At 43.5% G+C, this 25,432-nt stretch overlaps 1 protein-coding gene across 4 annotated transcripts; it reads left to right on the forward strand.

Annotated features, from left to right (window-relative positions):
- The first annotated feature begins 1,000 nt into the window (after nucleotides 1–1,000).
- On the forward strand, nucleotides 1,001–23,852 carry mfge8b (milk fat globule EGF and factor V/VIII domain containing b). Of its 4 annotated transcripts, none has more exons than XM_080504882.1 (11): nucleotides 1,001–1,208; nucleotides 8,834–8,956; nucleotides 9,118–9,249; nucleotides 9,835–9,867; nucleotides 15,817–15,930; nucleotides 16,464–16,645; nucleotides 16,834–16,989; nucleotides 17,230–17,374; nucleotides 19,285–19,487; nucleotides 19,561–19,716; nucleotides 20,995–23,852. In XM_080504882.1, exons 1-11 carry the CDS (start codon nucleotides 1,139–1,141, stop codon nucleotides 21,136–21,138), a joined length of 1,458 nt encoding a protein of 485 aa, XP_080361008.1. In that variant the 5' UTR covers nucleotides 1,001–1,138; the 3' UTR covers nucleotides 21,139–23,852. The 4 variants fall into 4 exon arrangements, with proteins under 4 accessions (XP_080361008.1, XP_080361009.1, XP_080361010.1 ...); XM_080504883.1 differs by having other exon boundaries at nucleotides 19,303–19,487; XM_080504884.1 differs by lacking the exon at nucleotides 9,835–9,867.
- Nucleotides 23,853–25,432: the final 1,580 nt, after the last annotated feature.

The raw sequence follows: 25,432 nt of genomic DNA on the forward strand, positions 1-25,432 counted from the left end.
GTTTCGATTTCACCAGCAAAGTTCTGTGCTGCCATCTATTGGCGAAGAGTATTTATACATGATTACTCTGCAACACACTGCTCTCACAGCTGACAGCGGCTGTGAGAGCAAATGTTATTGTAGAAAAAATGTGGAATTGGATAATTTCCCACGGCACACCTGACTATATCTCCCGGAACACCAGTGTGCCGCAGCACAGTGGTTGAAAAACACTGCTCTATACTGCTTAATTCAGTTCAGGGTAGCAGAGATCTGGAGGCCTGTTTCTGGACAGTAGGAGGAAACCAGAGTACCATGAAAATACCTATGCACAAGGAGGTAACGTAAACACCACACAGAAAGGCCAGGATTCAAACCCACAACTTTTTTTTTTTTTACAATGAAACAGTGGCCAGCATCAAACGACAATAGAGGAATTGTTGAAAATGATGAAATATAATAAAAAGTCACATTTCAATGGTAAAAAAAAAAAAAGTTTTCATTTTTTTTACCATTTACTTGGTGGTTTACCAGATTGGAGCATCGAGTGGGCTGGTTTTTGGCTCACTCGCCTTATGTTTGATGCCCTTGATTTAACCTTTAAATACACAAACTGATATTTAAAGGGTTAAAATCTTGAAAAGGTTAGATACTTTGAATTTTGCCACAATGATTTATATAAGAAAAATGATTATTTAACCACACTTTGGCAAAGAAGAGGACAACAGTGGAGTAAACCTTAGAATTTCTTGAGGCTCCGAACAGACGAAAATAGGGTCAGAGGTTATCCGTGACAAAATTGACTAAAACCAGGAAGCAATTAGTCGCTTTCGTTATTAAAGATCGTAATCAGGTGATTACATTTATTGCCGCGAGCGTGTTTTGGTTTCCAGGCTCCTATGAACAACAGAGGGAAGAAAGGGGCGGAGCTACAATTAATAAGCATAATAGGATTGGCTGACAGCTGAGGCGCACGTGCTCCCTCATTACGCCTACCGCCGGGGAGTTTGGAGCTTCACAACCAGCGCGAGGCAGCGCAGCAGAAGCACCGTCCGACTCACCTCCGCCGCCACCGTTCCGTCCCGTCCCGCTCCGCTCCGCTCCCGTCCGGCTCGAGAAACGACACACGGCGCCTTAACCGCCGACCGAAACAGCAGACATGACAGACCAGACGCGTTTCTTCTTCTGCCTGCAACTTTTCGCCGCGTGCGCGGTGCTGGCGGTGAACGGTGAGTGTCCCTTCACGTTTGTTTACAGTGAGAGCGGCCGTTACCCGTCCCGTTGTTGTTGTTGTTTCAGTGGAGTTTAGAGAAGGAAGCGTGATCTCTGAAGTTTCTCCCATCCCTCCGTCCTCACATTTTCGCCCCGAGGAAAGTGGTTTTGTTAGTTTTCCGGGACGCCTCGGCGTGTTTTCGTAGTATGTCGTGATTTAATCGGCCAATTCATCACCGAAGTAATGGGCGTTTTGTTCCAGCACTTCAGCCGAGCCTCCACTAAGTGGACGTGTGGGAGAATGTGGCCGAGGAGACGTGGTTTAATGCAGAACCTGCTGCACTTCAACCAAAATATAAAATAAAATTAAAAAAATGTTGACATCTGCATGTCTTTTCACCGTCTGAAGGCTGAGGGATCGACGCCTCCAGGCTGTTGGTGCACTGACCCATTTCAAGGAGCTCCACACATGCAGGATGTCCATTATCCTCATCCTGCGTTCACCTCATGCCACTGGCGCGTTGCTTTTGTTTGTATTTCCATGCAGCAAACACATTTAGGACGACGGACAACAAAAGCTCAAGTGGCTTTGACTGCCTCGCCCCCCCCCCCCCCCCCCCCCTTTTTTTCTGCTTCTCACTCAGGGAAAGACACCACCCAGGTCCCAAAGTGTTTTCCTTGGTATGATGGTGAATTTTCCAAATGTTAAAAATGTTCCTGCTCCACACTTTGCATATTGACAGATGGTTCTGTTCAAATCTTGGGCTGGTGGTATGTTTAAAAGAAAAGAAAAAGATGAAGGTCTTTCGTTTCATCTCAGTCCATCAACAGTCTACTTTTTCCCCCCACAAAATCCTGAAAGTATTATTACATGTGACCGGAAACTCCATTGCCTTGAATCAACCCCATCTAGTTGACAGAGCCATAAATGTTTTTTTGTTTTTTTTCCTGACACACTGAAGTGAGACTCATGTGTTTGTGGTTTCCAGTGCTCATGTTATTGACTGTGTTGACAATGTGACTGTGGTTTGCACATGTGTGGCTTCAATCCGTGGTTTGGGTTGGATTTTAATGTCAAATAAGTAGAAAATAACAACAACAACAGTAAATCGAGGTGACATGTGTTTTGTTTCTTTGTGAAACATGCCAATCTTGCAGCACAGTAGCTCTGTGTTGTTGTGGATAAAATCAGCAAGGTAACGGAGCCCTATTAAAGTGTATCCTAAATTCTTCATATTTTCACAAAGTGACCTTCCTCAGAAAGCACTTTTTTGATGGTTGGTGTAATTTTTCCTGGCGGAATAGGGAAGTTGTAGGAGCGATGGCTGTCTTTCTGTCTTCTACCTGGTAAAATCATGTGTTTATTACCTTTAGAGTAACAGCAGAGGACATTTCCTGCATCGGCATTGAATGGGAGAAGGAGCTAAATATATTGAAATTAAATGTACAGCCTTCACTTTCTATGGTTAAATGTTTTCTTTCCCCGTACTGTTTGCAGCAGGCCGCCGCTTAAATCCCAGTGTCCATACAGATTGGCGATTGCCGCTAGTGATTTAAAAGAAATTAGTGTTTGTTCCTCGCGGCACAGGGACGGGACAGCCATGGAGAATAGGTGTGGTCGACCTCGCCACAGTGTTGACTCACGTTTCCGGGTGCAGCAAGCCAACACAGACGTGTCAGTGAACTTCAACCCACAGCGGCCAGGGATTTAGTTGGGGGGACTTGTTGCCGCTGTGTCATGTCAAAATGTTTACCCAGCAAAAATAAGAGCTGAGAGGACATTTCCTCTCTCCTCCACTTTACCTGATCTGCCTCGTTTCAGCAGCTTGGAGCTTCACTTGTCGTCTCCGTTTCATGCTGAGGGGAGAAAAGTGAAGAACGGTGCTCTGTGTCAGTGTTTTTTATTTATTTTTTTGCCCGTACAAGACGAGTACAGTGAAGTGGACCGATGCTAAAAACAGCCAAACTGCTGGACCATCTAGGTGGCTACAAGTGTGTTTGTATACATTGTGGGTCGGTGTACGCCAACACCTAAATCAATTTGAATTGCAAGTGCAACAAGCTCTTACATAATTGAGACATGAGAAGCGGACCATGTACTTAAAGCGTTGCTGCAGCTAAAAATGGACCCAGTTATCTGTTGGGAAGGTCCTGCTACACGGTCCGGTGTTCGTCTGACAATAAGAAAACACTTCACATGCAACCTTTCCCATAACGATGACTGTTGCTGTCGAGCTTTACAGTTTCAAAATGTCTGTTTGACCGAATCAGTGAGATACAGTATCATAATGATGATTTATGAATGAAAGGGCAAAAAAAGACACATGATAAACGTTCTATTTCTTAGCGTTGATCGAAATAATGGCCATGTTTGCCTAATGGTATAAAAATTAGGCCTTTATCCACTTCCGAGTTACTCCCTTCAAATATAACAACAAGGATTCTTCCTCATATCTGCAGAAAGTTTTGTTTTACTGTATTTTGATGGATGATTTACTCAGTTTTCATTTCTGCTTTTAACCAAACTGGTGATGTGACTCACTCCTCTTCTGACGGTAAACCCGGAAAGATGTGGTGTTTTTAATTAGGGTGTTTCTGCCCGAATATTAACACCTTGAGTTTGCGTGGCAGAAATTTGCGATCGTGTGAAGCCAATGACACCTTCGTCAAATCAAGCCTTTTACCATCTGCCCTGTATTTGCTCTTCCTGCAGGCGACTTGTCTTCTGCTGGCTATATCATTTACTTTTCCCACCGAATCCCTCGGGGACAAGATCCTCTAAAATTCAAGCTGAATTTCAAATAGCTTTCCTTGATCAATGTTTCAGCGCAATATGGGCTTTCTTCTAATTCGGGACGCTTTACTTTATTAGCCGCCCCACTTTCCAATCTGCTATGTTAAATATTTCACGCGCTCTCTTGTGAGCGGAAATTGGCGCTTTTTTTCTTTTTTCTTTTCTACACGAGATCTTGGATTTCATTTGACGGCAAAAAAAGGAGCGTTTTGACACGGGTACACTCCGTTCAGCCTGCTGTTGCTGTGCCTCTCCTTCCAGCTCTATTCCAGTCGCAGCTCTTCAAGCGCAGGAGCTCGTTTTGTTGATGGCGTGTGACGCTAGAGTATTTTTAGTGCCTGGCCATCGTCATGTTTGCACGCTTGTTTCTTTTTTTGTTTTGTTTTTTTGAGGGGGGGGGGGGGGGGGGGAGGGGGGGTAGTAGCTGCAGCAGATGGCTGTGTTTCAGACTCCCAATCACAGATTACAGGAATCTCACCTGCAGCTGGAGTCCCACTGATCCTAATGCAGAAACAAACGGTGCGTCGTCAGAACACTTGTACTCGTCTGCCCTCGACACACATGTTCCATACATTCAGAGTTTTTGCCTTGTGAGCCGTGGATGAACACTGCAGTTTTAACAAGGGTCGGACACGTGTGTGTGTGTTTGTGTGTGACGTCAGCTTCTCTCCTCGGCTTTCTGGAACAGTGAGTTCCCACACTTGCCTGTGAGCCCAGAGGGCTTTGGCATGCGACTGTGTGCATGACAGAGCAGAGGGGTCGAGGGGGGGGGGGGGTTACGTTTCTCCAGGCGTCAGGACAGATTACATATTAGGAGCAGTAAAGTGCAAACTTGAATAATGTGTTCATCCTCCGCGGCGAGCGTGGGAAAACCCCGAGGCCGACATGTAGGATTGTTTCCACACTGGTCTCTGTATCTAACATGCTCAACAATAATCGACACCATCACTGGGTTTCGTACCCCAGACCTCTACAGCAGCAATTGAGAAGACCAGGCCTTTGGTGGTAGTTTCTTGGCTTCTGCCGCAGGTATAACGTGTTGTTGCTCGTCGACATGGGTGTTGGTCACTGTTTCGTTTTCCTCCAAACGGAAAGCCAGCGCAGTTCTTAGAATTGCTGTGGAAGATGTTCTTTGTAATGAATGTAAGTTAATGATTTTACACCTTTTTTGTCCAGTCAGTTCATGTGCTCTAATGTTTGCGTTAATATAGCAAGAGAGCATCACTACAAGGGCCTATAGAGCCAAGCACAACTGTTTTCTATAATTTTACTGACTGCATCTATATTATTGAGCGCCCTGCAATAAATCATGCTTTTAGAGACAAAAACCTCAATTTTCAGTTAGAATTTATAGATACATTTTACGTTGTTGTCGGTGGTTGTAGTGCTTTTCACACCTTACCAGTTAATGTAACATCCATTTCGAGATGTGTTCATGTCTTTACCGTTTGGTTAGTTAAGGTCTCCTATATTTGTTTCGTGAGAACTCTGTGCATCTGTATATATATGCAGGGGTAACGCTAACTTTTTGCATTACTTTGCAAAAAGCTAAAGTTGCTGATCCTGCAATTGCCTTAAAAATGTGCAGTTCCCTCGAGAGAAACTATTCAGGACTGACTAGAAAAATGATTCTCGCCCCTTTATTGACTTTTTTTATTTCTATTTTCTATCTCCTTCAAGGCCAAATTAAAATCTATAAAGGCGTTTTAAATTTGACGTAATCTTTAATTCAGATCGAGGGGAATTTTTGTTGGGTATTTTCTTCACCCAGCAGATTTCCTGCTCAGTAAATGAGCTCTTCTGAAAACGCAAATGCTCCTGCTTATTGATGTCGACGGGATATTTTTCAAGATGTATCTGGCTCTCCGAGAGCCAGTCGCTCTCTTTCCTCTCTGATGCAGGCTGCATTACGGCATCGGGTATCCTCATCCGTCCCTTTTTTTTTTTTTGAGGACACTGTCCTGAAATGGCTCCCGTCTCCTTGTCTTTAGTTGGGGCACACAGCATTTAATATTCCTCAGAGCAAGAGATGAGTTACTCTCTTGTTAGGGCTTTTGCCTCCCGTTGTAGGAGTTATTTTTATCTTCTTTTTTTTTTTTCCTTTGCCCAGATCGGGTCAGTTTCTGTGGAAAATCAAATGGTGCATTTATCTAATTGGCAGATTTAGGACTGAATCCCTGTATGGGGCTGACTTTAGATGCTGTGCATTTCTGTTGTGGCATTTGAACCACAACTTCTCGGGGTGAGGCATGATGGGAAAGGCCCAGACCATGACTCACAAGGACCGAGGGAACACAATGCCCTGTAGAAAAGTCTTTTCCTGCCAAACATAATTCCACATACCTTCCTAATCTGTCATTCTGGTCAGGACAGAGCAGGGCACCATGTTTGGCAATTGGCTTTCAGTAACTGGTGGCGTAGAAACAAGTTTTACTTGATCAGTTGTGTCGAAAAGAGCTTTACTAGTTCCCCACACCATTTTGGTAAACAAGTGGTTTTATTGCTTCCTGGTGAGGAGAACTGAGATGCTGTTTAAGGAGTAATGGGTGCATTTACGGGACTCGAGACTTGTATTTAATGTTATTCGATAGATGAAACTTGGGTGAGTTCCTTACCGCATCAGCTGCAAACACGTCTTCACGTTTGTATGAATCATCTTATCTCGCTCAGTTAAACTTACTTGTTGCATCCCACTTTCCATTGCCAACTTCCTCGATAAACAAAACCGAAACTTGAACCATTTTTTGGATTTTGGGGGATTTTCACAGAGTTGACCACAGTCTGTTGGCTGACCAACACGAACTGATGCATAACTAATTTCATTTCCTCAATTTTTTCCAGACGGACTAGTAAAATGTCTTCTTACACGCAGATGTGGTGCGTGAGCTCTTGTATCTTTTTTGCTTGTTGCTGTAAATTCAGGAATGTATTGTCATTTGTTCAGAGTCGTTATCTTTTGGCACTGAGCTCCTCCCGAGGGCAGTGGTCTGTCGCTGGAGGAGTGGAGGTTGTGTTCCTTCTGGAAGATAAACGGGCGGCAGGTTTATGTGTTTGCGGTGCCCAGTGAGCCTGTCCCCCCCCCCCCCCCCCGGAGACCATAAAGCACTCGCAGGCCTCGACACTGGATACAGTCCTGATAACACTGGACATCCTTGAAGCGCAGCTCATGAATAAACAGCCTGACAGGATGTTTGTGAAATGGGCCTCTTACTCCTTTCTCAGCGAATAGAACACTAATGCACCGCTCGTCTTTCTCTGACGTTAATTGAGTTCCAGGTTTTTCACTGTAGTGGTTAAAAAAAATATGGAATTGCAATATATAAAACTCAGAAACAATACATATTTAAGTTTTGGAGGGTTTTTTTTGGACATTCTTTTACATTTCTGTCATAGAAAGAGAGAAAGATGTGTGAAAACATATTGTTCTCACAATATTGCACAGACGGAAAATAAAACGATAGAAAATGGCAGAAGCAGAACATGTTGCTGTATATGGCAGTAGCCTGGAGGCCTCTTCAACAGAAAGGAAGAACAGTGTCGGAAATCTTTATTCACTTCACTTCTGTTGAATAAGTCTGTCTGGCACGGCTCGAGGAATGAAGCCGACTTGGAATTGATTTAAGACTCACTAAAAACTTGTTGTGACCTCAAAGCTCCAAGGATTCTACATTTCGCACAACTAGAACACCCTTTTCTATACGGTGAAAAAGCTGAAGAATATATGATTGTCCACATCCATGAGGCTTCTTTTGTCTGCGGTGGTGAGAAGTACTTTCTAAAAAGCATTAAAAAACACTGAGCCAGAACTCCTTTTTTAGTATGTGTGGCAGACGCAGTTGTTCTTAAAATAACATTTTTACACAACCTCAGTTTCCTTGCCAATTATCTCAATGATAAGTTTTGTCTTGGAAAAGCCATCCCCGTCCTCCTGGGTATGAAACCCCCCCCCCAGCAGCCTTAATTCTGGCTTCTTCCATGTTATTGTAGCAGTTAAAACGAGTCGATCGGCATATAATTAAATGGTCATGAGATGCTGTATATGTGCAGAAAATTTTCATTACATGGTATTAGTTTTTACATGCACTGTAAAGCTGTTTTTTTATTTGCTCAACATTGTGTTATTATATCTCTTTTTTTTCTCTAACACTGACACTCTGGACACTTTATTAAGCTTGTTCATCCGCAGAAATGTCCTTTTACTACTAAGTTGAAACCGACTGTGTGTGTTCGCGCAGCACGAGTAAACATGTTGTCAGGCAGCGGCACGCCGGTAGAAGCATCTAGTGTTTCCAGTGCCGCCGCGGCTTATTCAGCTGTTCAGGCCACCACAACTGACCAGCGGCAGGCCGTTTGCTCTTCATTCAGCAACGCATGTGGATGGAGGAGAGAAATAATAATGATGATAATGGGAGACGACACAATGGTAGTCGGTGCACTCCTTCCCTCTCAGAGGACACACTTTTTACAACTCTTGTTGAAAACCTTCAGAAAACGGGGAACAACTGCTCAAGAGTCACTCGTAGTTCATCTCCCAAGTCTCAGTGTCTACAGAATCGGATTGCTCTCTTCCCGTCTTGAAAAAATGTGCTCCGAAGTATTAGGTCCTTGTTGACGGGAAATAGTGCGCTGCCAGGCATTTATGAATATGAAATGAAGTGTGTAAACCGCAGCTGGCTTAAAAACAGGATATAGTTATTTTCATCAGAAGTTTTTTTTTTTTTTATTCAAAAAAGATTCCTTCCTGCTCTGAAAGCACCCATTTTTTTTTCCCTTTATTTTCTTTTAAGGTAAAGGAATTCAAATGAAGGATGTAGTTTAAATGTCTGTCTCCCTGCCACTTTCCTCCAGGAGATTACTGCGAGGTGAACGTGTGCAGCAACGGCGGGACGTGTGTGACCGGAGCAGGAGCTCCGTTCATCTGCATCTGCCCCGACGGCTTCACCGGAGAAACCTGCAACGAGACCGAGACTGGTACAAGCCTCTCCATTTTTCATCCCGTAGTGTACAGAAAATACAGACACGTGCTCGGATTATGTGTTGGGTTCCTCCGAGGAATGTTTCACCCCCGTGGTAAAAGTCGCCTCCCCTTTTTTTTTTTTTTTTCTTTTGGCCTGTGACGCCTAATCCCGCAGGGCCGTGCAACCCCAATCCCTGTAAGAATGACGCCATCTGCGAGGTGACCGGTCAGTCCCGCCGAGGTGACGTCTTCAGCGAGTACGTCTGCAAATGCCAGCCGGGCTTTGATGGCGTTCACTGCCAGAACAGTAAGTCTTGAGCGCCGATCATCAGTAAACCCTCACATTGTGTACATTCAATAACACCAAGGTGTTGTACTGCTCATGTCCTGTTTCGGCTTTAAATTAACCTCGATCAACCTGATGGCCAACAGTTGCTGCAATTAGATATAGAAGTTACAATTTTCCGGCAACAATATATATATATATATAATCATTATTGCTGACATATAAGTCTTAACTAATTGCAGTTTTAGTCTATATACTTGACACACTCGCCATGTAGGCAGCTGCTGAGGGTGCTGGCCACCAGACAGGCAGCTGCCGTCCTTATGGGAGCTCCATTAATACGTCATTCAGGCCAGGTTGGTTCAATCAGGGTCAGCCTGAGAGAGAGGGAGAGAGAGAGAAAAGCAACTGTGGGAACAAGTGCCACGCTCCTCCAACAGCCTCTCGGCTCTGCCCACAGAGACAGATGGCTCCTGTTTACACAAGACGGCAGCAGAACAACACTGGCCAAGTGTACACAAAAACCTACTTTCAAGCAAGAGTCGACTGGGACTTTATGGAAACGTTTCCTTTTGTCTTTTGATTATGTATGCCTTTTTATCCTAGGTGACCAAGGGGCAGATTTAAGTGCAAGAAAAGGTAACATTTCAAATGGGACTGTTTTTGCAACCCCGTTGTCTGTTTTCTTTCTGAGTCCAGGCTCTTTTCATGTTCTTAGTTGCATGCGGAGGTTGAAGACTTCAACTATTTGCACTCAGTACGCACGCACGCACACACACACACACACGCACACACGCAACCTTATAGGCAGGGCAGATTGCTGACTTCAGTGTTATCTGACTTAGAAACAAGTCATTTTTATTCAAGGACGGTGAAGAAAACTCAACTGTGAGAATAGGTCACTATCTTTCAGCCGGCGCTCCCTCCCTGCCAAGACGAGTCCTTTTCAAAATAAGAGTTGTCATCCATCCTCCTCCCCTCCCCTCCTCAGCTTGGTCACACTCTACCATGTCAACTGGTTAATTTGTCTCCCAGTATAGCCAGCGCTCTCCAGAGGATACTTGCACTCTGAGTATATGTGCTTCTTGTCCATTTCCCCGAAGGGCCACAAATCACAGCTCATCACAGCTCACTTGGCAGGTAATGGAATTTGGGGAAAGGCTCTCCTGTGGACGGCTGGGTCAGGGAGGTCCCCCCTCATTTACAGCTAACTGATGACTGTTGTGACGGTTTAAAGACGCTCTAATTTGTGTGTGTGTGGGGGGAGGAGGGGGGGGGTGAGCATTGCAGGAGCCAGCTCCTGTCGTGACACGCTGGAGAAAGCCAGTGATTGTGGTGTGCAATGGGAGAGGAAGTGTTCAGCCGTTATTCTGATTCTTTATGCGCGATAATTTGAAAATGGCAAAAAAAACAAAAAAAAAAAGGAAATGCTTATAAATGGGGGGGGGGGGGGGGGGGACGTGTGAAAGCACGTGACTGCAGATGTCAGTCGACGGTTAAACTCTGACACGTATGTGTGAACAAACTGAAACCAGATGTAGCGGGAGATTTCACACCCGGCAAGAAAGCTAGAAAACACTGCTTGGCACGGTGAAAGAATGAAGGACGAGCTGCAGACGGTAACAACATGTTGGCCTTTATTAGCTGCAATACAAGTGGCAACAAACGTATTTTTGGTGCGGTCGGTGTATTTCCTTGCTCAATGCAGTCCTCCTTGAAGAAGCGTTCAGTTCAGCAAGAGGAGCCCTCCTGGAAAAGCTGATTCACGTGTCCGCTGCACATCCCACATGAACCGCCACGCGCGGCTCATGATCTCATATATAGACTGTTTAGCATACACACACACACACACACACACACACACAGTTTATCCAGCTCTCTGGTCGAGCCAACAGAAAGTGGCCGTCCACGCAAAGCGCCGGCGACGTCAGCGCCGCTGCTGTTGCCAGGCGAAAAAGTGAACATGGAGGCGGAACGGCGAATTAAGTCTGCCCTCCCGACAATGTCACACTCGCTACTCAGGTCTAACTGCAGCACTTCTGACTGTCCTGTCAAATTGGTCTAAAAGCTTTGTGGGTGTGTGTGTGTGTGTGTGTGTGTGTGTGTGTGTGAGAGAGACTGTGTGTTTTTGGAACAAGAGCTCCAGTATGGAGGTGGGGAGGGAGAGAGAGAGACCGTGGTTCATTTCAGGCCAAGGCAGATGGATAGAAGCAGCAGGAGGAAGGAGTCTTTCTCTTGCTTATTAGTCTCCAAATCCTCAATTTGCGCGAAGGATTAAGGTAGATATTCTAACTTCGCGGAAGTCGGCGAAAGGGCGCGTGCGACCGCTCCGATCCCTCGTTTGTTTTGGGAGAGTTTAGCGCTCCTCCCAGGATGTGGCTGCGTGGGCAGACTGGGCTTTACGTCCCCTGTGGAACACAGGGTGTAAACAGTATATGTGCTCCTCGCGATGCCTCCGCCGTTGCTCAACTAAGCCTGCCTGACGTGCATTTCCTCTTTTGTATTCGTCTCCATTAAACTTGCATTCTTGACCCACGAGGTCTCGAAAGCTGCTTATCTGGACTCGCGACATGAGCTTTAGCTTCACCCACATCTAACAAAGCATCTGTCAGGTGTTTACTCGCAGGTATCCTGACATTCAGTGTTTACGTCTGTGGATGTCACGGTTTAAAAAGAGCCCAGCTCATAGGATCGAGATGAACTGAGGTTAAATGGAAAGTTTCTTAGGCTATTTACTGTGATTTTCATGTATTTTTTTTTTTTTTTTTTTACTTTCTCAATAAGAAAAATTGAAGAAACCAATTCTCTAGATATTTTAACTTAACGATTTATAACAAATCATAAAAAAAATACATTTAAATCCTCAGATTTATAACAGCGCAGACATACGACATTGTTGATCTGGAGGTCATTTATTTTTTAAATCTCTACACAAGCTACAAGTTAAGTGTCTGTTGTACGATGGCTCAGAAACTCCAGTAACCGCTTAATGTGCATATGTGACCATAATGTGGCGTTGACGTCGCAGCAGGGGAAGTCCATCAAAACCTAAAAGCCCCATTTTCTATTTAAACCACAACGGCATGAAGTCATGACCGCGTCAGTCGAGGATGCAGTTGTTTCTTTTAAGGAGAAGCAGAAAAGTATTGCTTTCATAAAGACAAAAAAGGATTGCGTTCCTATTAGCTGACGTTGTTTTTGAGGAATATACATCTGAAACTGCAAAAAAACCCATTTATCTCCTGATGAAAAATGCTCTTAAAGTGCTATTGTATATTTAGAGCCGACTCAATGTCCAGATGCACCTGGTCGCCTGCAGGGATTCATCAGTAACCCCTCGTGTCATTCAGTGAATTATCTCTTGTTTAAAAGGTGGATGGCTGCTGGTGTTCAGATGTGCAGCTTTAGACGCTGTGCTTGGTAAATATACTTCATGACATCAGCCATTTCATGTGAGCTCCCTGCATATCTCCAACAGAGGGGAAAAAAAACCCCAAAACAGTTATTCTGGGTTTTTGTCGTGAGTCCAGTCCACAGGAAATAAGAGCGCGGACCTTTTCAGCCCTTCTATGTAATGATATCGTGGTCTAGGGTGCCCCTGTAATTACTGTATAATAGTGATTAAGAATGTGTCCTTTTCTTAGTTTACGTTGTCATTGTTTGGGATTCTAGATTAATTGCAGGTCAAGGCATTCATTTGGAAAGCATGATAAGAATGTAACCATTATTTATTTGTTAAATATCACAAGAAACTCTTTTTTTTTTGTCCTTGAGAAGTTACTGTTAAAAGTTTTGTTATTGAAACACAATGAATAGCAAATAGTTTACTTAAAAAAACAACAACCCCAAAACAAACATTTTTGATTGTCTTTTTGGGTTAAACTCGCACTGTGAGCTGGTCAAAACACAACGAAGAGCAAGACAAGTGTTTTTCTTCTTCTTGGGCATCAACAGAAAAGCAGGCTGGCACCAGGTCCTGCTGGCTGCAGCACAAATCCGTGTTGTACCTGGTATTTGTGATCACATGCACAACCCACTGACCTTGGCCTTGCATTGATCAGAGTCTGGGTTTCAAACGAGCCACATGAGATTTCCATCGGTTTTCTCTTCATGCTGATGGCAGATATTGACGGCTATGAATATTGTCGCGGGGTGCAATTTCCTACAAAAACACGATGTCTAACTGGCACGTGCTGAGCTGCCCGGGAGATAGACGTGCATGCTAACGGTGTGCTAATGGCCGCAGCGCGAGGCGACTCATCCTGAGGAACTATTTAGTGTGTAGTTGTGTTTGTAGTTGATCAGAGGAAATGTTACCTGTCCTGCCAGTGCAGGGATGTTGTGGACCCCCCCCCCCCCTCCCCAGTTCAGATAAATGGATTAAAGCCAGGAGCGGACCAGGCTTTGTCGTATTCTTTGCACCCAATCCTCTTAGAGGAGAGACTTCCACCAGCTGACGCATCCCAGGAGTCGATCAGCTTTTTGCTCAGACTGACATTAATTACTGATGTGGGTGCCGTGTTTGGAAGCTCACCTTTTCTAACTTTTAGTTGCTACTTGGCTTGCATTGAGGGGTTAACATTTTAAGGTTTTAGGAACCAAATACTGTATCATTCATTCATGCAGAAAACTCACATTCCTCTTGAAGTTGGATCTTGTTTTTTTTAAGCATTTTGTAAAAAAAAAAGGGAAAAAAAAAGAATGTTTCAAAAGCCTTCGAAATGAAAAGATAACAAAGCAGAATGCAGTGACGTGTTGCAGAAGCCATTAGATAGCCAGAAACCTTGTAGAAACAAGTCCTTCAAGACGGCTGTAATCCGTAAGATCAGGGATCTGCAGAGTCCCAAATTATCGACTTTTATTTGCTGACGCATTGAGGGTGAGAGTCGTGTATCTGCGTCTAAACTCATGTTCCCAAACATCTTTTCTCAGACGATGGCTATAATCACATATGCGGTTTGTACTCGTTTTTGGATAATCCATCAAAAGTGAGGCGATGCTCCACTGCTTCCAATATGAAAATAATCGTTTTGTATTTATTGCTTATAAAATACTTGAATACCTCATTCATGGTTTTACATCATCCCTCTTGTCAAGTTTTATTTGGTCCCATCACCTTTTGGATTTTGAAAGTAAATAATTTTTATGCCATCTATGCACTTCCACCAGAAAATACATGAAAGACGACATTCTTGAAAACGTTCTCTTGACTTTCTCCTTTCTTTATAGTCTAACAACCTCTTTTCTTAAGTATTGTCTTTTTTTTTAATAAAATGGTAAATGTATAAAGATAGAAAGATACTTTATGAATCCAGATGAGATGTATTACTAATAATTCAAACACTCGATGACAGTAATCTGAATTGCACTCAATTCATGTTAAGATGTACTGCTGGCTCACCAATAAAGAAGTGTAACTGTATGATATTTCTCTTTTTGTTACACCATTCTGCAAGTCTTCAAAGTGCTTCATATTATACCACGTCTCTCATTTCTCCTGATTGAAGACAAACCTCTTAGATTTTAATAAGCTTTCGCGTCACTTGCTTTTTTCCTGGTTCAGTCGTGTTTAATACTTTCCAAGTGAGGTTTTAATAGACGACTGCTTGACGTGCAGATATTAAGACGTATGAACACATTTCTACATGTGCAGAAAGCTGCTGCTGTCTCACACCTGCTTCACCACAACAATGGACTTGATTTCAAACAGTCTTTGCACCTCTGGAGAGCTCCACGTTTGAAATCGCTCGCTTTAATGAGATCAAGTATGGGCTCCCCCAAAGCTGGAGTTCTCATGACCTCGTTTTTCTCTGGCGTCTGTGTGATGCGCTTTTCAGAATTACTCTATCCTTCCTGTGACACTGGAGGATGAATGTTTGGACACGCTGCTATTTATAGGTGGAGCATGTGGGCAGTGAGAAACTGCCATTTGTGTGTTTGTTGGTTAGAACCATTTTGTTGCTTTGCATGCTTTTATTTCCATAAGAACCACTGAGGATTAAAAGCTTTAGGGATCGGTTAAAATGGCCCTTTTTTAGGTCTACATTCATCTGTATAAGCAGCTGTATCTTCGCCTGGCTCTTTGCGAATGCGGTCACCAGTGAGCGCATGCAAAGCTGGTTTAGTCACTCTTGACAGTTGATGTGGGTGAACGATGAAAAGGAGTTTATGCTCTTTAGTTCTGCTGATTCCTTTTCCTCTGACTCATTTTTTGGGGCAGCTTGGGACAGACAGTGTTGGTGAGAGCACCACCCAGAGGGGGTATGAAGAATTACAGTATTCAGTGTCAACACCAGATCTATATCTTTTTTTATTATTATTATTGTGCTTATCATACTCACCCACTGAGACACACACATACACATACATTGATCAGGGTAACAATAAACTCTTAATAACAAGAAACCAGCTCCTCTTTCCAACCCTCTGTCTGCCACAGCTCCTGACCTGTTGGCCTCAGTTTGCATGACGTGTAATTCACTCACACTTCTAACTGGAATCCAGCTTTCAAACCGGCCCCCGACTGGATCAAACTCTGGCCTCGTGCTTGCTTCCACCGGGTGACGATTGCGATCCGTGTCTCCGCAGACGTGAACGACTGTGCCGCCCAGCCATGTGAGAACGGCGGCGCCTGCAGAGACCTGGAGGGAGACTTCAAATGCCACTGCCCTTCGCCCTATGTCGGCAAAAAATGCCAGCTGCGTGAGTGCGACAAGTCATAATGTGATGGAGAACCAAACGTCTCAATCTCCTGTATATATGCATGTGGTATAATGTATTACTGCTGCTTTGTTTTCAGAGTGTCGATGGAAGTCGCTACCAACAATAGTGTTGGGACGGCAGCCAAGCTTTGGGGTTTTAGGATGATCAATATGCAGCACAAATATAGCCTGTTCCAAATGAGGAATCAATACTTCATTCAGTTCTGCATCCTTGAACACACACACACACTCAGGTTTCGTCAGGCTATGACTTAATATTGTAATTTTTGTCATATCTGTCAGTGACGCTCTACTGAAACGTAGTAAAAAGGTGTTTCCTACTTCTCAATTCAGACTCAGAATTTTGGATTCAGCTAAAAAAAAAAAAAAAAACAAATTAAGGAAATTTGAACACACCTACCCACTTTGAATTAATTTTTTTTTTTTTTTTTAAGTTCTGTTTTATGGAACACTTGTAGCGCGAGTTGGAGAACGTCAGTCTCAGATGTGGACCTACCGTCTGTCCCTCCGCAGGCTGCATTTCGCTGCTCGGCATGGAGGGAGGCGGCATCGCCGAGTCCCAGATCTCGGCGTCGTCGGTCCGCTATAGCCTGCTGGGCCTGCAGCGCTGGGGGCCGGAACTCGCTCGCCTCAACAACAAAGGGCTGGTCAATGCCTGGAGCTCGGCGACACACGACAAGAACCCCTGGATGGAGGTCAGTTCACTCATGACGTATTTGGCGAGATTTCGGGCCTGTGAGCTGCAAGTCATCACGGTGTTTAGCAAACAAACGAACGTCCATTGATGACATTCACACTTTGTCACTTTCACCCAAAAAGTAATTGATCCGTAAAACAATTTTGCTTCATAAACATTCTTCTAATTCCACTCGTGTGTTTCCAGATCAACCTGCAAAGAAAGATGCGCATCACAGGCATCGTGATGCAGGGCGCCAGCCGCATGGGCTCAGCCGAGTTCATCAAGGCCTTCAAGGTGGCGTCCAGCCTGGATGGCAAGACGTACACCATGTACAGGACAGACGGACAGAGGAAGGACAATGTGAGGAGACACGAGGACAAACACACTGCTCTCGTCTACTCAAAGCTGGTTTCTTGTCTTTTGATGGATTTTTTTTTTCCCTTTCAGTTAGGATTTCAAAATGATTGTTAAGCTATAAATGAACCACTAGAGGGCGCATGACTTTACTACAGGATGATATACTTCAGTTTGAAAACTATATTAGTTCTAACTGTTATTAGAAAAGAAATCACAGTGCAGTTTTGCTTTGTTCTTCATTAGGTGTTTGTGGGGAACGTCGACAACGACGGCACCAAGACCAACCTGTTCGACCCGCCGATCATCGCCCAGTACATCCGGATTATTCCCGTCGTGTGTCGCAAGGCCTGCACCATGCGCATGGAACTGGTTGGCTGTGAACTCAACGGTAAATATGCACTTGCAACATAATTATACATGCATGAACGATCGAAATAGCAGGTGGGGAAGAAGTTTTTCCAGGAAGGTTTTAAAAAAAGAAATAAAAATATTTAGCTGCTATGTTTACCTCACTAATTATTTTCATTCCTCAACTCAGTGGCTCATCACATTTCAAAGAGATGTTTCTCACAGGATTCCGCTCCACGCCGTCTTTGAACCCAGCTGTGTGCCATTTGATTACTTTTCTAAGACGATCCCTCCAGACTGGATTTAAATCGTATGATTCTATTTAACTACAACTCTTCAAATGCTAATGATTCCAAGATTTCTTTTTTTTTTCTCGTCGTATTTACACTAAACACTTATCAGTTACCAGGCACATGTAATACTCGGGTCTTTTAAGTCTATTGTGCTGCATTGGATTTGTGTTCATGTTGCTTTTCTTTTCATCTTAAGCCAGCATGTTTTTCTCCAACTCACTGGCCTCGTTACGCCGTCAGATGTTTGTCTCGTGTTCCATCAGATCCGTTTGTTCTTCCTTCATTGTGCTTTCCAGAGTACGCATGATCGCAAAATTGCTCTTATTTGTTGCTGGGTTTTATCGGAGACCCTATTTGTACCAGACATCGTTTGGCCGATCACACTGGATGGATCGCGATATTCGCTGAAACCACCTCAAAAGCGAGCCAAATGATTTGTGACTTTATTAAATTTGTCTTTTTAAAGACATTTTTTAAAAGAAGTTACTGTAACCGGTTTTCTCAAAATGCATGGTTGTACATCAATATGTGTCTCGCCTGTTTAGGAAAAGCGACATTCTCTCCATTACACAGGCTGGTTAAGTCAGTTTTATTTAGTAAAAGTCCCTATCCTTATAAGTTAAGTGAACTAAGGCCTCCATGCAGAGAATTTTTGTGTAATTTAATGTGAGCGGCATGTTTAGCACAGGAGCTGCAGCAAGTACTCCTTTACCATGCAGTAGTTCTAGTGGACGGGGTGAATGACTGTAATTGTATTTTTAAAACGGATAAATTTAGACCTCAAAATCCACTGCTGTCGTGGCTTAAGACCGTGTTCCCGTTAAGTCCGATCAAGTGGCTCCTGGATTTGTTGCAGCGTTTCGCTGATCCATTTCTGGAAGTGTGAATGCGGCGCACCAAAACAGCACAGTTCGTTAAAACGTCTGAGTAAACACGAGTAGAGTTCCATGAAAAGTCTGAACAGAGGTCCGACTCGAGCTCCTCAGAAGAAAACACAGGCTGTGATGGGCTTTAGATGAGCTGTATGACTGAAATGGTCTGGATTCAATCTGCATAGGAGATTCGTATTCATTATATATATAAGATTTTGGGCAGGTAGCTTATTCTCGATATATTACAGGTAATGTTTAGTCTATTAGTCAAAGTATTTTGTCAGTATTGTGTCAGAGAACACTAAAACAGCTGAATATTTGTCATGCTTTTTGTTTTACGTGGCCTCCGTGCTCCACTGCTCCTCGAAACCCAAGCGCGATAAAAGACTTTATATGGATTTTCCCGGCTTCAGGATTTCCATTCTGCTCGTACAGAACATCTGGAATGAAACGGAGACTGGAAAAAAACAAAAAAATGGAAACTTGTATTGAAGTGCTGTAAAACTTGAGCTTGAGTCACAGGTGGTGGAGAGAAAGGGTTTGAATCCGTCAGGAGAAACTAACCTGCACATTTCCAGCTGCTCTTCACCTGCATGCCGTATTTCTGTCTGCCGCATTGGCTGGTTGTGTTCTTCATCTTATCATCATCATCATCATCATCATCGCCTCCATGTGTTTGCTGCTTGGCATCACTGGCTGCTTCCTGCTCGTCCCCCGTCTATCATGCTTTTTCTCTCTCTCTCTCCTTCCATTCTTCTTTCTCTGCCTCCTCTCACCTACCGCAGTGTATTCAAACACTTCAGGTTGCTCAGAGCCGATGGGTATGAAGTCCCGGTTGGTGGCCGACCGTCAGATAACGGCGTCCAGCACCTTCCGCACCTGGGGCATCGAGGCCTTCACCTGGCACCCCCGCTACGCCAGGCTGGACAAGCAGGGCAAGACCAACGCCTGGACGGCCGCCACCACCAACCGCTCCGAGTGGCTGCAGGTAGGAGAGGAGGACGGGGCTGCTGATATTTTTGCTCCCTGCAGCCTGCCTAAAGCTCCTCCTCCGTCCTCAGGTGGACTTGCAGTCTCCCAAGAGGATCACGGGGATCATCACACAGGGGGCCAAGGACTTCGGTTCGGTCCAGTTTGTCACCGCCTTCAAAGTGGCCCACAGTGACGACGGACAGTCCTGGACTGTGGTGAAGGACGAGACCACCAAGACGGACAAGGTCAGTCTGCACAATAAAAAAAAAAAAAAAAAAAAAAAAAGTTCTTTCTCATTGTGGCAAATGGGCCGTTGAGCCGGGAGCGACGGCACCAAGTCCACATGGACGATGCTAAACGGTATAAAAAGCAGCACTGTCAATAAGAAGCCGTCAACTCTCTTGGACGATGTCAACAAGTTAGTTTGTTTTTAGTCGCTGGCTGAAAAAAGGAGTAACGCCCACATTAATGTGGATAAAAGTTTATTTTGGAATTTTTTTTTTTGTTAAAATGAGCTGTTAAAATGAATTACATATATATATTCCTTTTTCTTGGATCTGATTGCTCATACACAATGAAACATGACTAATATAGATTAAGAGGGACTATTTAATCGTGATTGAGCTAAGTTGATCCACAGCAACCATTAATCTGATTTAAAACAAAATTGAAAGCGTTTGACCACACTAGTTTATATATAACTAATGAAATTAATAAAGCATTCAGATTAGTTTATTTTTTTTACAAAGAATACATGTATATTTTATAAATGTAGTTGTAGTATTTCTTTAAAATGTTCCTGTTCATAGACCTGGAACCAGTCATGCTTCCTGGGACGGATTAGTTTTTGGTCCACGATGCATTCAAAGATCAATTTATGTGCCAGATGTGAGTTGCACAGAGCCAAATGAAGTCATTTAATCAAGGACACGGCGGCTTTGACTTGCACCAAAAAACAAAAATGAACATCAGTTTTTGGCCCGAATCTCCAATTGATGCAGTGAAGTTGGCAGCGGGATATAAAGCCGTGCTGTTTGTTGAGGTTTGCGATTCTCCATGTCTGCTGTTTGTTTCCACTCAGTTCAGTTCTTCTTATCTGTAAAATGGCTTCCACAGAATAAAAAAGTGTTCTTGAATGGTTTCCAATTGACTCAAGTATTTTCAGTTTGGGTTTTGGAAAATGGGAGCAAGTGTTAATATAATGGTTATAGTAAGGAAAAACAAATATTGCAAGGATATATTCACAATGGGGGGGATTTTAAAAACTGTGCCTTGCTTTTTGCTCACATTGTGCAATTCAACAGGCGCAAATCCCGGGAGGCATATTCTGTAACAAACAGGATATTAAAAGATATTTGCCCCTTTTTCATTTTCAACTGTTATAGATTAAAGTGTAAATGTAACATTTTTAACAGCTTATGGCCCATTTTAAGTGACTGAGTACTACAGTATGACTTTATAATGTTTGTTTAAAAAAAAAAAAGAGAGAGGCCATACTAACTAACGGTTCCATTCCCGTCTAGATCTTTGTCGGCAACAGTGACAACAACGTCCACAAAAAGAACATCTTTGAGCCGGCGTTCTACAGCCGGTACCTCCGCATCCTGCCCTGGGACTGGCACGAGCGCATCACCCTGCGCATGGAGCTTCTGGGCTGTGATGAGTAACGCAGCCCCGCAGCCATCTCCCTCTACCTCTTCCTCCCCTCCCTCCCTCCCTCCCTCCCTCCCTCGTGAGCCACACCTGCACTGCCTTGCTCTCAGCCCTAGGGGGCAGCAACCACCAGAGTAGCACTCCCACCACCCCGAACCCTGGCTGGACAGCCAGCGCCGTTTACCCTCCTCCCAGAGGGAACGACGCTGCCGCTGCCCCATGAGCCACTGCTGCTGCCTGGACTCTGACCCTCAATCAGTTTCTACCTGGAACGTTCAACCTCCAAGACCCACAGCTGGTGATGTACATATTCTCACAACAGAACAGCTTGCACGCCTCCTTTAACTTACCACTTCATGTCCCGTCATCACACACGACGTGTTCTGATCTTCAAGAGGGTACGCTGAGATGGAATGCTCGATTTGGTTTTTCTTAACTTTACATAACGCAACTAATCTGAACTTTTGATCAACTCGTATCTGAGCGTGTCGGTCAGGATTTAAGTTGAAGACGAAACAAAAAAATTAATGAATAAACACGAGGTCGGCAAACTCTTCCCCCATGAAGCAAAACTCGGATGCCAAACGTCTCAGGTTGTCTTACAGTGTTTCTCTGCTGTGATTTACACTTTTAAACCTTCACTTTCTGTTCTCGCATGCATTTATTTAAAGCTACTTGAGGAGATTTGACATCTGAAGTGCAAAAAATCTGGAATTCAGCCACATACTGAGAGCAGCTAAAAAAAACCTCCAGACCCGCGTGGAAGAGCTTTATTAACTATTTGTCTGTTTTCGAGTCACTTGGCGACGACACGCCCTCCAGTTGTCACGTCGGCGGGTTTATTTAGAGAAATCCTGAAAGTGGTGCACCGGCCGCAGACACACAGAGGGAACAAAAAGAGGAATCAAACACCTTAAGTCGGAGTCTTTGTGGGACGCAATCCTTCAATGAACCGTCACAATTAGTGAGCTTAGAAGCCAAGCAGATGTGATGTTAAAGGCCAGAGGCGACGCCCTCATTGATGGACAGGATGTTCTCAACAAAGGACTAGAAGAGTCGAAGGTCACTGTTGTGTGAGCAGTAAAAGAAACATTTTATAGCGTTTGAGGAAATACCTGGTGAGATTTACATACTCTAATGCCTTCAAATTACTGTGTGCAGATTTTTTTTTTTTAAAGACAGCATTTGTTCTTGAGTTTGGGAGTTTTCCTGTTTTCAAAAAAAAAAATCTTTCTTTGAATTAGCGGTTGTTTGAGTCACTTCACCACGTGTTTTCCTCTATTTGACAGTTATTCCAATGTCTTGAAATGCTGTGTTTGAAGAAATAGTGTGTGGTGAGTTTCTAGTTCGGTAATCTCATCGCTAACGGATGAGGTGGCATGTTTATAGGACGTCACGTGATTTATTTATTTTTTCCCCTGACTTTCAGAGCCAAGATCCTGGCATTTCTAGCTGACTTTAAACCTTTAATAATAATAAAAAAAAAATCTTTCTGGATTCTTGGAATAGCTAAACAGCCTTTGATGTATTATACCTTTCAACAGTGTTTCGCTCCAGTGACGGTATTAAATCAGTACTAGTTAAAGAATGGCCTGTGCAAAATGCTTGGTTCGCCTCCCAAATGTAGAGAAGAGCTGTAACGATGGATGTTTGTTTTCTCAGGTCAGAGCAGATCTGCTCCTGAAGTACAGTAAATGTTGCTGAACTGCCACGCGCCTCTGCTTCTAGTCGTGTTCACCGTGTTTCACTTTCTTAAGGCACTTTGATGTTTTTGTGTTTCGATATTTGAATTATTGACCCCCTCCTCCTCCCAAAATGTAAAAAAACCCCAAATGTATTGTGCAGTGAAGAACAAGCATATTCATTATTTTACGTCAAAGAAAAAATAGAGAAAAACAGATTTAGCAGTTTGGTGTCTTTGTTAGATTCTACAGAGTTTTGAATGTCTGGGGGATTTGTATCAATATGTGACTTGCATATGCAGAGTACGCTTGTCCACATTCTTAGCTCTCAACGTTTTTTTTTGTGGGGGGGGTCCAATGTTGTCCAATGCCTCCAGTTGAAAGCTGCAGCCCGGCTGATAAGCCTGTAACAGAGAAATCAAATTAAAATGGATTTTTACGCTTCTACTGGACACGACGTGACACGACCCGCCGTATCCATCTGCTCCACCCCGGCACCCAATTCTAAACCTTCCCACCCCATGAATTATGAATTATGGGCTTGTGCAATATTATACCGTGTTAGTTTTGATAACAATGAATAATAATTGGCGATCCTTTAAAAAATGCATGAGGGTGCAGCAGTGGCGCCGAGAGGTCGCAGTTCGGTGCCGCTCTCAGACGCTGTACAATATTTACTGATTGTTGCAGGCGTTTGAGGACGTGGCCGTCCTCGTTCTCCACGTCCGCATGCGCTTTATTCACTAACGTCGGTTAAAAATCAACTAATTTGACTTTAATGGTGACATAGCTTCTCTAGGTTGACGTGGGTATGTTGTTCCCCTGCTGTTCTTGTTTTATATGATCAAAAATAAATGTGTTGTTTTTTTTACGGTATTATAAGTTCATTTCTTGCTATGCTGACTGTTCATAGAATTTTGACTGGTTTTGAAACTTTGTGTTTTTTATTATTATTATGACAGTATTGTGTTTCTAAGAGGACCTCATGTTTGTCCTTTGTATCTTTAAAAAAAACAACAAAAAAACACTAAAATAAAGTATCTGAAACAAAATGGCGGAGTGTGGATTTACTGGCTGAAATATTGAGGTTGTATTAATAATCATAAAGCTGAATTAATTAGAGCTGCTTTCCATTTAAAAAGGTGGGAGATCAAAAGACTCGGGGCACTGAGGGTCGTTTTTGCCTGTTTAGCATTTAAACCCTCTCCAGGGGCCTAATCTCTTTATGTCGCCCTCGGCAGCCTTTTAAAGGTGTCTTCACCCGAGGAGGACGCGTCGTCTTCTCGTCTCGCTGCAGTCGGTGAAGGTCACAACCAACCTCTGGAAGGTTGAAGGTGCTCGGTAATAGAAAGAAACATTCAATTACACTGTGAAGGGTAAAGATCTGGTGTGTTTATCGAATAACACAATCCATAAAGGGGAGAAAAGCTCTCGTTTTAACAAAAGATGGTGCCTTTTGTTCTCCTGAGTATAGTAAAACAACAATTTCCAAACTAAATCCGATGCTCTTCTTTCTGACTTTTGTCTTTTTTTTTTCCCCCCATGGAGAATAATTTTCCAAGAGGAGGTTAAAGACATACAGAGCATGTCTAAAACAGTCATCGAGCATATAAACATGACTCCATCAACTCCTTTGTTAAATCTTTAATCCTACAAATATCTTTTTCTTTGAGAAAGGTTGCTGGTCTGTTTCTTCACCATTTTTACATCATGTTTGGTTGTTTTGTGGTGTAGCTACATCTGAATTCATGATCAAATGAGAATCTCATAGAAAACATTATGAATGTAAAATGATGCAGTAAAATAAACAAAAGGTTGAGGATGAATCGAAATGGTTTGATAAAGCTAATCAGCATTGAGGCAAGTTATGAAGTCAATGGAACATTTTACGTGTGTGTGTGTGTGTGTGTGTGTGTGTGTGTGTGTGTGTGTGTGTGTGTGTGTGTGTGTGTGTGTGTGTGTGTGTGTGTGTGTGTGTGTGTGTGTGTGTGTGTGTGTGTGTGTGTGTGTGTGTGTGTGTGTGTGTGTGTGTGTGTGTGTGTGTGTGTGTGTGTGTGTGTGTGTGTGTGTGTGTGTGTGATGTTCTGTCTCTGTGTTTGCCCTGTGATGAGATGTGAAACCTTTTCACCTTCCCATGGATGCTGAACTAACCCAAATGAAACCGCTTTGTTTAGCTGTTCAGATCATGAAATAAACATTCAATCCTTTTTTTTTTTTTTTTTTTTTGAAATAGTGCCCTTTAATAAAATACACCTTGCAGAGTAAATGATGAAAATATCACTCGGAGGAACACAACGACACAGAATCTTAAGGAGCAATAAAACACATGGAAACTGTGCTGTTGTCTTTCTGCATACATTTAAAGAGCTCGTTCAGAAGAAAGCCTCTGGATGTCCTTGAGCCTCACATAGGATTTAAAAAAAAAAAGACCTTCAAATGCTTTTGAATAAATCATTCCCCTCCGGGAACATTATCTTCAATCTGTGTAGATTCCAAACATGTGCTGATCTGCGCAGGGTGGACCGCCCCAGCAAACCCCCCCCCCCCCCCCCCCCCCCCCAGGGGGGCAGAGTCACTCACAAGTATGTCCGAAGTAGTAACTCTTATAACTTTGTGTGTAAAAAAC

The sequence above is a fragment of the Blennius ocellaris genome, assembly GCF_963422515.1.
Source record: "Blennius ocellaris genome assembly, chromosome: 11".
NCBI lineage: Eukaryota > Metazoa > Chordata > Actinopteri > Blenniiformes > Blenniidae > Blennius > Blennius ocellaris.